A 15,390-nucleotide genomic window follows, 5' to 3' on the forward strand; every position below is an offset into this window, starting at 1 on the left:
AGAAAGGGATTCTTGCAATATAACGGTTCATTCAAACAGTCCGAGGTGACACCAGGACACACAACCTCTCTGAGATCATGAGCCAAGCAGCAATGGGAACACACAGGGAAGCTCCCAGACAGGCAGCTTATTGAGCCCCCCCGGGAGTGCCATCCAAACAAGGCTCTACAGAAATGAGCACACACAGATCAATACCCACAACTAGACACCCACGCCCAAGTCAGTCAACTCCCGCTAAGACCCAGCGCTAGGTGGCCACATGCCCTTGGCATACAGATAATAACTGCACTGAAGACATCCACCAATTCAGTGAATGAGTTTCACATCTTTAGAAATACCAGAGCCATCTGAGGGGAAATGTGGGCTCAGAATTGTTCAGAACCAAAAGAACAAACAGGAAAAGGAAGAAAAAAACAGGATCTTACCTTTTGTGAGTTAACAAGACAGAAACACATACATCACCAGGTCTCCATTGAGTGGGAGGAGAGTGACAGGCAGCTGTGGAGGCTGCCTGTGTAGAGGTATACAAAGGGGTAGGGTGTGTGGGAATACATCCGGGGTATTAGGGAAGTGGGGAGAAGGGGTCACGGGATATGGTGAAGAGGTGTCACAGATTTAAAGGGCAGGATGGCTGAGGTATGCTCTGGTGGATACTGGGTGTAGGGGGAGGTAGAGGTGTGGGTGGGTGTGGGTTATTTTGGGTTATGGGAGTGTGGGGACACATGGACTGTGTATGGCAGGGTATGTGTGGTAGTGTACGTACATGGTAAACATGCAGTGTTTGCATACACAGGTATACACATGCCTGCGTACATCTGTGTACATTTTTGTTTAATGGCACAGATAAGTGTCTTTTGTTAAACTTCCTTGTGATTTTAAATCTCTCACCTTAAACTCACACTATGTGCTCCATGTATCACCGCTTTTCACAAACAGCAAGCATTCAAATGAAAGATGTAGACTGCTATGTTTGTGGGAACATTCCCTCTGTGTTAAATAAATCCAGCTGAATTTCCTCAAAAATTCATGGAATCCACGTTGGGCTGGCGAGGGTCAGCTCAAGCTCAGCTACTACAAAGCTATGAGAACTTTATTTGGGGTTTATATGAGCTGTAGCTCAAGAGACACCTGAATGAGCGCTGGGAAGGAGATACAGGGAGTGGGGGCGTACGCAGGCTAGAAGTGCTGGCTGACCTACTGCGAGCCGGTAAAAATTCCCTTACGGGAAATTTCCGAACTAGAGAAGGAGCAGGGGTGTGTCACCGGGGCTACCTGATCGCTCAGAGAAACAAACAGATGTGGATGAAGTTAAAATGTCCATCAAACAAGGGTCCAAAAACCTTCTGCCACGCATCGGGAGTCTCTGGACACAGTCATTCCGTCATTCCAGGTGACAGCAGTCAAGGGTGCAAGTGACCAGAAGTCCAGGTTCCAGGCGGCAGCTCGACACGTGCCTAGCCGTATCCCCTTAATGACCTCCCAGCTCCATGGTGGCAGACTCTCTCCATATCTCTGTTATGGTGACATCGCTTTTATTTTCACAGAAACCAAGTATCTAAGACCAGGAACTTAACTGGACACCTAACGCACAACGGCACTCATCTAGTGGGACCTCAGAGATGGAATACTGAAAACCCAATCATTAGGAGGACTTCCCTCTTCTCTGAAAATACAGAGGACAAGTGGCAGCCTTATTTCCAGAACCATCATCTCTCCAGTGGCTCCTTACCAACCAGAGACCTTGAATCAAGCATGGAGAGGAACTGAACGCTGGGAAAACACACATACGCGAACCCTTCCCAGGCCCCAGTCTTGGGGTCTTCAAGTTCTCCCTGCCGCACCGTCTCCACATGTCTCGCAGACAGCCATGGATCTGAACGAACACCACTAACGTCTCAACAAGCTCCACACTCCTGAGAACATGCATGATGTGGCTGACCCTCCTGGGACAGCTTTCTCCCTTCATGGTTATTTTAAATGTCCAGTCCGTTTTAAAGAACGGGGTCAGCCTATAACTAACGGCAGACTTCAGACATAATTTTAGCTTCGGTCTTCTCTTAGGTCCCACATGAGCAGTTGCATGGATTTTGTTTTCTGCTCCTCTGTCAGTTCTTTGGCAGCTCTGAGACCTGCATAGATGTCTCCCCCCAGGAAGACACCTTTTGTTCATTTACCCACACAAATGTGACAAATTCAAGAATCTGCTGAGCTCCCGATTTCAAAGGTTCTTACTTTCGCGTTCTTACCTCAGAATTGTTAAGGTGGCATTTGTGAGTTCCTGAAAACCAGCCATCACTTGAACACTGGTCGATGTCCACTTTCTGAAGATTTATGTCAATTTTCATGACACCCCTAGAAATGGAGAGCGGTAAAGAACAAATTAATCTGAACCTTTCCGATAGCTAACTCTGTCATCTATGCTGGAAATGAGACCAACCTGCATAAAGAATGTACTGCACTTTTCAAATTGCCCACTCACATTCAACTAGAATATAGCAAATGAAAACACACAATAGGATAAAACCAGTTTGTTTTAGGTAAGTCCCAAAAGCAGAAACTCTGTATCATTCACCGTCTTCAGCTCCTCATGTAATGTCTGGCACACAATAGGTGCTCTATAAATATTTGTTGGTTAAACTCTAGACAATATGGCTCTGACATGGGAGAAAACGTGAATTCTGAAATATCACCTGCTAAATAAAAAACAAACCGTCATCTGATTTTTTCCCACTTGTATTTCCCATTGCAGGGCCCGAGAGGGGGCTCCTGGGGAGCTGAGGAGAGATGACGGTATCAGAGAATGAGCATCTCTCTCCTCTGACCTAGGACAGTCACTTTATTAGACAGCTCCCTAGCCCTCTCGGTGTTCCACACCAAGCACAAGGTGTGCATCACCTGCAAAAATGATGGGAGGTTTTGTGGTTGTTGTTTTTGTCTAAAAATCAAAACACTGCATTTCACATGGCCATTTGAGAAGAGTCATTAGGAAAGAGAACCCAGAAAGTCACAGCCAAAAGCCAAACTGAAGGAGACTAACTTTGTCTAAAACTCCTCCATTTTCTCTGACCAGCCGCTCTGCATTTTCCCAAGATCCCTCCCTTCTATTCATCTCTAGTAGCAGCAGCTCCAGAAACACCTGTCCCACACTGAACCGGCCCTGGGACTCTCCTGAAACAATGTGTCATGGGCCCTGAGCCCAAGGTCCCACGCTCTCAAACTATTTTCATTACAATATTACTTAAATACATAAAATACACTCAAACCCTTATTTCATAGTTCTTTTTTTAAAAAAGATTTATTTTACTTATTTGAAAGACAGTGTTACAGAAAGGGGTAGAGACACAGAGAGAGGTCTTCCATCCGCTGGTTCACTCCCAAAATGTCTGGAGCTGCGCCGATCCGAAGTCAGGAGCCAGGAGCTTCCTCCAGGTCTCTCACATGGGTTCAGGGGCCCAAGGACTTGGGCCATCTTCTACTGCTATCCCAGGCCATAGCAGAGAGCTGGATCAGAAGTGGAGCAGCCGGGACAGGAACCGGCACCCATTTGGGCTGCTGGTGCTTCAGGCCAGGGCATTAAGCTGCTGCGCCACAGCACCGGCCCCTTACTTCATAGTTCTTATAGCTAAAAATTACTCCTCCAAAATTACCAAATAAATTCAAACAAAATGACAAAGCTAACAAAAATTACATTTAAAATGCTTAAGAAAACGAATGAAGGGCCAGTGTTGTGGCACAGTGAGCTAAGCTGCAGCCTGCAGAGCTAGCATCCCAAATTGGAACACCAGCCCCAGCGAGATCCAGCCACTCAGCTTCAGATCCAGCCCCCTGCTAGTGTGCCTGGGAAAGCAGTGGAAGATGGCCCAAGTCCTTGGGCCCCTGCACCCACGTGGGAGCCATGGAAAGTGCTCCTGGCTTCTGGTTTCTGCCTAGATCTGCCCCAGCCAATGTACCCATCTGCAGAGTGAAGCAGTGGATGGAAGATCTCTCTCCTCTATCACTCTCTTCAAATGAATTAATTAATTAGTCTTTTTTATAAAACAATCATTACACCTTGGCAAAACTAAGTCACCTCTCCAAAGAGGAATGTTAGTTTTATTTTACCATACCAGGCAGCTCGTTTCTCCGGTAACTTTTCTTATTTTGAACTAATGTGAAATCTCACACCGGTGGAGTGGCTTCATTTGCAGTGAATAAATCACTTAGCCTTTTAGTCTGCCGCTGTTCTTTTCTTAATTGTGACAAAGTACTGCATTACCTAATCCTTACATGTCCAAAACAGACACAAAAATAAACACTAAGACAGGCGCCCCTTCTGCCAGTTGTTTACCTAGATAACTCAGAATGTTTAACTTTTCATACAATCATTGAGATGGAAACCCCAAAATTAGCACAGAAAACAGGTAAATCCTTTTGAATGCCAGACCCTCCTTTGCATAATACTAGAGTCCGGAGCCCTAATGCCATTAAACAAACCTTCTGTGGCAGATAACTGGATTCCTAAGGACTTAGTGCCTTAATCCAACTTACTCCTTTGTTCCTTCAGTAGATACTCATTGCCCCATGGGTGCCCCTCACCATAGGATGTGCTGTGGGGGATACAGAGGCAAACCACAGGGGCCTTGTCCTCAAGGACTATGAAGAGGCATAAGATATTTAAGGGAGTGTAAAAGTGTTTAATGGATAATGAATGCTAACCCAGGGACTGTGGAAAGCTGTCATTTGGGGTAACATAGGGATGATTCACTGAAATGTTGATTTGTTGATTGCCCTTCCTACCGGGACGTTCAACAGAACTACGTTCCACACAAGTCATGCTAATTATGAAAGTCTGCTTGTGCGTCTGCTTTATATTCTGAAAAATAACATATTCATCCTATAAATATTTACTGAATGTCTACTAGAAACCAGGATTGTTCTTGGCCTTTGAAATGCATTAGTAAGCAGGAGGAAAACAGCTTCGTTCATGGAACTGAAGTATACGTGGGATACACAGATAACGGCTATGGTAAAGAAGTAAATAATACTCTAGGCTGCAACAAAAGTACAATGGAAAAAAGAAAAAACTTCAAGCAGGTAACGGGGGTTAAAGCAGGAGGACAGGTTAAAACTACTCAAAGAGGGGCCCATGCTGTGGTGCAATGGGTTAAAGCCCTGGCCTGAAGTGCCATCATCCCATATGGGCGCCGGTTCTAATCCTGGCTGTTCCACTTCCAGTCCAGCTCTCTGCTACAGCCTGGGAGAGCAGCAGAAGATGGCCCAAGACCTTGGGCCCCTGCACCTTCGTGGGAGGCCCAGAGGAAGCTCCTGGCTCCTGGCTTTGGATCAGTGTAGCTCCAGCCATTGCAGCCATCTGGGGACTGAACCAGCGGATGGAGGACCTTCTCTCTGTCTCTCCCTCTCTCTGTAACTCTTTCAAATAAATAAAATAAATCTTTTAAAAAAAAACTGTTCAAAGAGGGATCAGAATAAGCTTCCCTAAGGTGAGATTCCTAACTCAACATACTATTCAAAGCATAAATACAGGGCCTGTGTTTCCCACAGCAATTAAGAGCACAGCTGGACCACGCATATCCCATATCAGAGAGTCTGGTTGAATCCAGAGCTCCACGCACCTTCTTGCTAAGACAGATGATGACCCAAGTACTGAGAGCCCTGCCACGCACGTGGGAGACCCAGAGCGATTTCTGGGTACCTGGCTTCATCCTGGCCCAGTTCTCACTGTTATAGCATTTGGGAAGTGGATGGAAGATGGAAGATATCACCTCTCTTTCTCTCTGCCTTGCAAATAAAATGAAAATAATAGCAGTTGCTATTCACACACTGAACCACCAGCATCATAAAGCATCCCACAGGACCACTGCTGGCCACTCCGGTTTGGTATAATCTCTTGAATACCTCACCCCGAGAGCGCCTTCAAGCAGCAGACTAATCACAATACGCAGGTCTCTCCCCCTCCACAGTTGTGAGCGATAATGAGGTCAGGTGTTCCTCGTCCACCCTACTCACCACAGAGCCTAGTCCAGAGCCTTGCAGCTCCCAGGGGACCCCAGTTACCCCGGCGTCCCTCCCAGCTCCCTCGGGGACCCAGTCACCCCGGGGTCCCTTCCAGCTCCCTTGGGGACCCCAATTCCCTCAGGGCCCCTTTGCTGGACAGAACTGACCTCAGAAACAGGGAATCTGGAGAGCGGCAAGATGGCGGAATAGGAAGGGAGCACACTGATAGCCTGGGAAGAGACAGTTAAATAAAAGTGGAGATACTGCAGGTTCAAGGAAGAGTAGGGGAAGAAACAGCAGAGGAAACTCTGCTGGAACTAGTGATTCACAGTGGACCTATGTGGAGAGCGTGGGAGCCCACAATTCGGGACACCAGAGGCAGAATCAACACACCAGAGCTGTGTGGAATTGCTTCCCTTTTGAATCAAAAAAAAAAAAAAAAGAAAGAAAGAGAGAGAGAGAGATTTACCACACCTAACCTGGGAGTGTCACCTTTGGCACATCCTTAACCCTGAGGAACCAAAGAGAGCTCTCAGGCCACACCCATCTCAAGCCTCTAAAGCTCCATCAAAAGCAGACAGTCCACTTAATACAGTCATAGTATAACAAGAAAAAACACCACAGCGAGAGGGCAGAAAAATCCAAAGACATCTCCACAATGCCAAGCAACAAACGCAGAAATCAAGGAAACAAGAACAAGGAAGACATTATGACACCCCCAAATGAACAAGACACCCCAAACCAAGATTATGAAAATGATGAGATGGAGGAAATGCAAGATATGGATTTCAAAAAATTTATGATAAGAACAATTAGAAGTTTTCAAAAACAAATGCTTGAGGTACGGAATTCCTTACTGGAGAGGATAGAAAATCTCCTTCGAGAAAATCAAATCTTAAGGAGGAATCAAAATGAAATGCAGAAACTAGTAGAACAGGAAAGTGTGATAGTGAAGAGAAATCAAAATGAAATGAAGAACTCAGTAGATCAAATGACAAACACACTAGAGAGCCTTAAAAACAGAGTCAGTGAAACAGAAGAGAGAATATCAGACTTAGAAGACAGAGCACAGGAAACTATACAGTCAAACCAAAAAAAAAAAAAAGAAGAGGAAATTAGAAATCTAAAAAATATTGTTGGGAATCTACAGGATACTATTAAAAAACCCAACATAGGGTTCTAGGAGTTCCTGAAGGCATGGAGAGAGAGAAAGGATTAGAAGGCCTTTTTAGTGAGATACTTGCAGAGAACTTCCCGGGTTTGGAGAAGGACAGAGACATCCTAGTTCAGGAAGCTCATAGAACCCCTAGTAAACATGACCAAAAGAGATCCTCACCACGACACATTATAATCAAACTCACCTCAGTGAAACATAAAGAAAAGATTCTAAAATGTGCAAGAGAGAAACGTCAGATTACTCTCAGAGGATCTCCAATTAGACTCACAGCAGACTTATCTTCAGAAACCCTACAGGCAAGGAGGGAATGGCGAGATACAGCCCAGGTACTAAGAGAGAAAAACTGCCAGCCCAGAATATTATATCCTGCAAAGCTCTCATTTGTGAATGAAGGTGAAATAAAGACCTTTCACAGCAAACAGAAATTGAAAGAATTTGTCACCACTCGTCCAGCCCTGCAAAAGATGCTTAAAGATGTGTTACACACAGAAACACAGAAACATGGTCATCAATATGAAGGAAGGTAAAGGAAGGAAACCTCACAGCAAAAAATCACAGGGAATTCAAAGCATATATTAGAAAATATCTTTGGCAAATGGCAGGGCAAATTTACTACCTATCAATAGTCACATTGAACGTTAATGGCCTGAACTGTCCAATTAAAAGACACAGATTGGCTGATTGGGTTAAGGAACAAAACCCATCTATTTGCTGCTTACAAGAAACACATCTTTCCAACAAAGATACATACAGACTGAAAGTGAGAGGCTGGAAAAACATATAGTATGCCAACAGAAATGAAAAAGGAGCGGGCGTAGCCATCTTAATATCAGACAACATAAACTTTACCACAAAAACTGTTAGGAGAGACAAAGAGGGGCACTATATAATGATTAATGGATCCATTCAACAGGAAGATATAACAATTATCAATGTATATGCACCTAATTGCAGGGCACCGGTTTATTTAAAAGATTTGTTAAGGGACTTAAAGGGAGACTTAGACTCCAATACAATAGTACTGGGGGACTTCAATACTCCACTCTCAGAAATAGACAGATCAACAGGACAGAAGACCAACAAGGAGACAGTAGATTTAAATGACACTATAGCCCAAATGGATCTAACAGATATCTACAGAACATTTCATCCTACATCTAAGGACTTTACATTCTCCTCAGCAGTACATGGAACCTTCTCTAGGATTGACCACATACTAGGCCATAAAGCAAGTCTCAGCAAATTCAAAAGAATTAGAATCATACCATGCAGCTTCTCAGACCATAAAGGAATGAAGTTGGAAATTAGCAACTTGGGAATCCCTAGAGCACATGCAAACACATGGAGACTGAATAACATGCTCCTGAATGAACAATGGGTCATAGAAGAAATCAAAAGAGAAATCAAAAATTTTCTGGAAGTAAATGAGGATAACAGCACAACATACCAAAACTTATCAGATACAGCAAAAGTAGTGTTAAGAGAAAAGTTTATATCAATAGGTGCCTACATCAAGAAATTGGAAAGGCACCAAATAAATGAGCTTTCAATTCATCTCAAGGATCTAGAAAATCTGCAGCAAACCAGACCCAAATCTAGTAGGAGAAGAGAAATAATTAAAATCAGAGAAGAAATCAACAGGATTGAATCCAAAAAAAAAAATTACAAAAAATCAGCCAAACGAGGAGCTGGTTTTTTGAAAAAATAAAATTGACACCCCATTGGCCCAACTAACTAAAAAAAGAAGAGAAAAGACCCAAATCAATAAAATCAGAGATGAAAAAGGAAACGTAACAACAGACACTACAGAAATAAAAAGAGTCATCAGAAATTACTACAAAGAGTTGTATGCCAGCAAACAGGGAAATCTATCAGAAATGGATGGATTCCTGGACACATGCAACCTACCTAACTTGAACCAGCAAGACATAGAAAACCTAAACAGACCCATAACTGGGACAGAAATTGAAATAGTAATAAAGGCCCTCCCAACAAAGAAAAGCCCAGGACCAGATGGATTCACCGCTGAATTCTACCAGACATTTAAAGAACTAACTACAATTCTTCTCAAACTATTCAGAACAATCAAAAAGAGGGAATCCTCCCAAATTCTTTTTATGAAGCCAGCATCACCTTAATTCCTAAGCCCAAAAAAGATGCAACATTGAAAGAGAATTACAGACCAATTTCCCTGATGAACATAGATGCAAAAATCCTCAATAAAATTCTGGCCAATAGAATGCAACAACACATCAGAAAGATCATCCACCCAGACCAAGTGGGATTTATCCCTGGTATGCAGGGATGGTTCAACGTTCACAAATCAACGTGCTACACCACATTAACAGACTGCAGAAGAAAAACCATATGATTATCTCAAAAGACACAGAGAAAGCATTTGGTAAAATACAACACCCTTTCAAGATGAAAACTCTAAGCAAACTGGGTATGGAAGGAACATTCCTCAATACAATCAAAGCAATTTATGAAAAACCTGTGGCCAGCATCCTATTGAATGGGGAAAAGTTAGAAGCATTTCCACTGAGATCTGGTACCAGACAGGGATGCCCACTCTCACCACTGCTATTCAATATAGTTCTGGAAGTTTTAGCCAGAACTATTAGGCAAGAAAAAGAAATTAAAGGGATAAATATTGGGAAGGAAGAACTCAAACTATCCCTCTTTGCAGATGATATGACTCTTTATTTAGGGGATCCAAAGAACTCTACTAAGAGATTACTGGAACTCATAGAAGAGTTTGGCAAAGTAGCAGCATATAAAACCAATGCACAAAAATCAACAGCCTTTGTATACACAGGCAATGCCATGGCTGAGGAAGAACTTCTAAGATCAATCCCATTCACAATAGCTACAAAAACAATCAAATACCTTGGAATAAACTTAACCAAGGATGTTAAAGATCTCTATGATGAAAACTACAAAACCTTACAGAAAGAAATAGAAGAGGATATCAAAAAATGGAAAAATCTTCCATGCTCATGGATTGGAAGAATCAATATCATCAAAATGTCCATTCTCCTAAAAGTAATTTATAGATTCAATGCAATACCAATCAAAATACCAAAGACCTTCTTCTCAGATCTAGAAAAAAATGATGCTGAAATTCATATGGAGACACAGGAGACCTTGAATAGCTAAAGCAATCTTGTACAACAAAAACAAAGCCGGAGGCATCACAATACCAGATTTCAGGACATACTACAGGGCAGTTGTTATCAAAACAGCATGGTACTGGTACAGAAACAGATGGATAGACCAATGGAACAGAATAGAAACACCAGAAATCAATCCAAACATCTACAGCCAACTTATATTTGATAAAGGATCTAAAACCAATCCCTGGTGTAAGGACAGTCTATTTAATAAATGATGCTGGGAAAATTGGATTTCTACGTGCAGAATCATGAAGCAAGACCCCTACCTTTCACCTTACACAAAAATTCACTCAACATGGATTAAAGACTTAAATCTATGACCTGACACCATCAAATTATTAGAGAGCATTGGAGAAACCCTGCAAGATATAGGTACCAGCAAAGACTTCCTAGAAAAGACCCTGGAGGCTCAGGCAGTCAAAGCCAAAATTAACTATTGGGATTGCATCAAATTGAGAAGTTTCTATACTGCAAAAGAAACAGTCAGGAGAGTGAAGAGGCAACTGACAGAATGTGAAAAAATATTTGCAAACTACACAACAGATAAAGGGTTGATAACCAGAATCTGCAAAGAAATCAAGAAACTCCACAACATCAAAACAAACAACCCACTTAAGAGGTGGGCCAAGGATCTCAATAGATTATTTTTCAAAAGAGGAAATCCAAATGGCCAACAGACACATGAAAAAATGTTCAAGATCACTAGCAATCAAGGAAATGCAAATCAAAATCACAATGAGGTTTCTCCTCACCCCAGTTAGAATGGCTCACATTCAGAAATCTACCAACAACAGATTCTGAAGAGGATGTGGGGAAAAAGGGACACTAACCCACTGTTGGTGGGAATGCAAACTGGTTAAGCCACTATGGAAGTCAGTCTGGAGATTCCTCAGAAACCTGAACATAACCCTACCATACAACCCAGCCATCCCACTCCTTGGAATTTACCCAAAGGAAATTAATTTGGCTAATAAAAAAGCCATCTGCACATTAATGTTTATTGCAGCTCAATTCACAATAGCTAAGACCTGGAACCAACCCAAATGCCCATCAACAGTAGACTGGATAAAGAAATTATGGGACATGTACTCCATAGAATACTATACAGCAGTCAAAAACAATGAAACCCAGTCATTTGCATCAAGATGGAGGAATCTGGAAAACATCATGCTGAGTGAATTAAGCCAGTTCCAAAGAGACAAATTTCATTTGTTTTCCCTGATCGGCGACAACTGAGCACCAAAGGGGAAACCTGTGGAGGTGAAATGGATACTATAAGAAACTATGACCTGATCAGCTCTTGTCCTGGCTCTAGATGTACAATGTAATACTTTATCCTTTTTAGTATTTGTTGTTGTTGTTGTTGTTGTGGTTGTTCTAGTACTAGTGGTTGAACTCTGTAATTAACACACAATTATTCTTAGGTGTTTAAATTTTAACTGAAAAGTGATCCCTGTTAAATATAAGAGTGGGAATAAGAGAGGGAGGAGATGTACAATTTGGGACACGCACAATCTGACTTGCCGCAAATGATGGAGTTAGAAATGTACCAGGGGATTCCAATACAATCCCATCAAGGTGGCATGTACCAATGCCATCTCACTAGTCCAAGTGATTAATTTCAGTTCACAACCGATGGCTCTGATAGGTCTACGAATCAAAGGGATCACACAAACAAGACAAGTGTCTGCTAATACTAACTGATAGAATCAAAAAGGGAGAGAAAGATCCAACATGGGAAATGGGATACACAGCAGACTCATAGAATGGCAGGCATCCTAAACAACACTGTGGCCTCAGAATCAGCCCTTAAGGCATTCGGATCTGGCTGAAGAGCCCATGAGAGTATTGTAGGCATGGAAAGCCAAGACACCATGGAAAAGAAAAAAAAAGAAGAAGACCTAAATGAAAGATCTCTGTGAGTGAGATTCCAGTGGAAAGAACGGGGCCATCAAAGAAGGAAGTACCTTTCTCTGAAGGGAGAACTTCCACTTTGACTATGACCGTATTGGAATAAGATCAAAGTCAGCGAACTCTAAAGGCTTCCATAGCCCTGGCAACTCATGACTAGAGCCTAGGGAGATTACTGACGCCATGAACAGGAGTGTCAAATTGTTAAGTCAGCAACAGGAGTCACTGTGTACTTACATCCCATGTGGGATCTGTCCTTAATGTGTTATCTAATGTGCAGTGATGGTATAACTAGTACTGAAACAGTATTTTTACACTTTGTGTTTCTGCGTGGGTACAAACTGATGTGATCTTTACTAATTATATACTGAATCGATCTTCTGTATATAAAGATAATTGGAAATGAAAAAAAAAAAAAACCCTGGTGTTAAATTGGAAATGGCATAGAAAATTAATTAATTTTTTTTAAATATTATGTAGGATATCTGTCTTTAATGTGCTGTACACTCTTATTTAATGCTATAACTAGTACTCCAACAGTATTTTTTTTTCACTATGTGTTGCTATATGGCGGCAAACTGTTGAAATCGTTACCTAATATATACTAAACTGATCTTCTGTATATAAAGAGAATTGAAAATGAATCATGATGTGATTGAAAGGGGAGAGGGAGCGGGAAAGGGGAGGGTTGCGGGTGGGAGGGAAGTTTTGGGAGGGGGAAGCCATTGTAACCCATAAGCTGTACTTTGGAAATTTATATTCATTAAATAAAAGTTTAATTTAAAAAAAAAGAAATGAAAAAAAAAGAATACTATACAGCAGTCAAAAACAATGAAATCCAGTCATTTGCATCAAGATGGAGGAATCTGGAAAACATCATGCTGAGTGAATTAAGCCAGTCCCAAAGGGACAAATATCATATGTTCTCCCTGATCGGCGACAACTAACTGAACACCAAACGGGACACCTGTTGAAGTGAAATGGACACTATGAGAAACAGTGACTTGATCAGCCCTTGCCCTGACTGTTGATGTACAATGTAACACTTTATCCATTTTAGTATTTGTTGTTGCTGTTGTTGTTGTGGTTGTGGTTGTTCTAGTACTAGTGGTTGAACTCTGTAATTAACACACAATTATTCTTAGGTGTTTAAATTTTAACTGAAAAGTGATCCCTGTTAAATATAAGAGTGGGAATAAGAGAGGGAGGAGATGTACAATTTAGGACATGCTCAATTGGACTTGCCCCAAATGGTGGAGTTAGAATGTACCAGGGGATTCCAATACAAACCCATCAAGGTGGCATGTACCAATGCCATCTCAGTAGTCCAAGTGATCAATCTCAGTTCACAATGGATCACATTGATAGGTCTAAGAGTCAAAGGGATCACACAAACAAGACAAGTGTCTGCTAATACTAACTGATAGAATCAAAAAGGGAGAGAAAGATCCAGCATGGGAGGCGGGATACACAGCAGACCCATAGAATGCAGATGTCGTAAACAGCACTCTGGCCTCAGAATCAGCCCTTAAGGCATTCAGATCTGGCTGTAGAGCCCATGAGAGTATTTTAGGCATGGAAAGCCAAGACACTCTGGCAAAAAACAAACAAACAAAAAACACCTAAATGAAAGAGTGTGAGATCCCAGTAGAAAGCCATCAAAGAAGGAGGTACCTTTCTCTGAAGGGAGGAGAGAACTTCCACTTTGACTATCACCCTGTCGGAATAAGATCAAAGTCGGCAAACTCTAAAGGCTTCCATAGCCTTGGCAACTCATGACTAGAGCCTAGGGAGATTACTGACGCCATAAACAAGAGTGTCCAATTGTTAAGTCAACAACAGGAGTCACTGTGTACTTACTTCTGATGTGGGATCTGTCCTTAATGTGTTGTCCAAAGTGAAGTAATGCTATAACTAGTACTGAAACAGTATTTTTACACTTTGTGTTTCTGTGTGGGTGCAAACTGTTGAAATCTTTACTTAGTATATACTAAATCGATCTTCTGTATATAAAGAGAATTGAAAATGAATCTCGATGTGAATGGAAGGGGAGAGGGAGTGGGAAAGGGGAGGGTTGCGGGGGGGAGGGAAGTTATGGGGGGGAGGAAGCCATTGTAATCCATAAACTGTACTTTGGAAATTTATACAAAAAAAGAAAGAAAAATGGGGAATCTGCATGGCTGAGGGGGGACTCCAGGTCCACTGATGGAAACCGCGAAGCCTGGGCCGCTTTTACTCACCCAAGGTCAAGAGCGGAGTGCGGCCCCCTCGGGATGACACTGCCTCATCCTCATTAGCGCCTCACCCGGGCGCCAGGAGACCTAGGGAGCCCTGGGGAGGACGCCCCAGCTTCCTGCGAGTGCCTGGCGGTTTCCCGGGTGAAGTGGAGCGGTCACGGCTACTCGATGCCGCCCACAGGGACGCAGAGACCCACACACCCAAGGCTGCCCCTGCGCCTGCGCAGCAAAGGCCCACCCGGAAGCCCCCAGGGTGCGCGCATGCGCCCTGCGTCCCCAGAGCAAGTGCCGCTCGGGGCGGAAGTGCGGCTCCCACATCCGGTGAGCGGGTGCCTCTGGGAAGCTCCAGGGACCCCAGAGCGGCCGCTGTGTCATGGCCGCGGGGCCGGATGGGGACTACTGCCAAAAAGTGGGGGAAGTACAGCGCCTGGGCTCTGCCCCCAGGTTCCCCCGCTTGCCATCGGCTTCCCTGGCGCTCTGGCTCTGAGCATGGGGCCGGAGTCCGAGTGCGTCCTGCATGTTAGTCCCGGGCATCTAATACAGCCCTTTACTTTTAATTGTCTGCTCCTGGCTGGCGTAGCTCCGGGGCAGGCCCTCAAGTTTATGTGGCCTAAGATCCTTCTTTGTGAGTGGGATACAAAATCATTCGTACCCACGCAGATCAGAGTGTGGCCCCTGCCCGCACACTTGTGTGGTATTGGAGGGAGGACGCCATCTTGCCAGTGGGTCCCCAGCCCAGCCGCCACTGCTGACACTACCCCGGGGACAAACTGCCCAGCCAAGCCCTGCCCGTGTTTGCAATGCACAGAACTGTAAGGCAGCGAAAATACATGCTTTGTGTCAATAGGTTTGCAGCAATATCTTATGCAGAAATTGGTAACGAGAACATCTATTG

The 15,390-nt window shown here is 43.3% G+C and overlaps 1 protein-coding gene across 1 annotated transcript in view; it reads right to left on the bottom strand.

Annotated features, from left to right (window-relative positions):
• The window catches only part of GPR158 (G protein-coupled receptor 158), a 344,765-nt gene that overhangs the window by 304,481 nt on the left and 24,894 nt on the right, over positions 1-15,390 (bottom strand). The window contains exon 2 of the mRNA XM_062211168.1: positions 2,247-2,352. Coding sequence (XP_062067152.1) covers positions 2,247-2,352 — 106 coding nt within the window. The remainder of the gene's footprint in view (positions 1-2,246; positions 2,353-15,390) is intronic.

The sequence above is a fragment of the Lepus europaeus genome, chromosome 14, assembly GCF_033115175.1.
Source record: "Lepus europaeus isolate LE1 chromosome 14, mLepTim1.pri, whole genome shotgun sequence".
Taxonomy (NCBI): domain Eukaryota; kingdom Metazoa; phylum Chordata; class Mammalia; order Lagomorpha; family Leporidae; genus Lepus; species Lepus europaeus.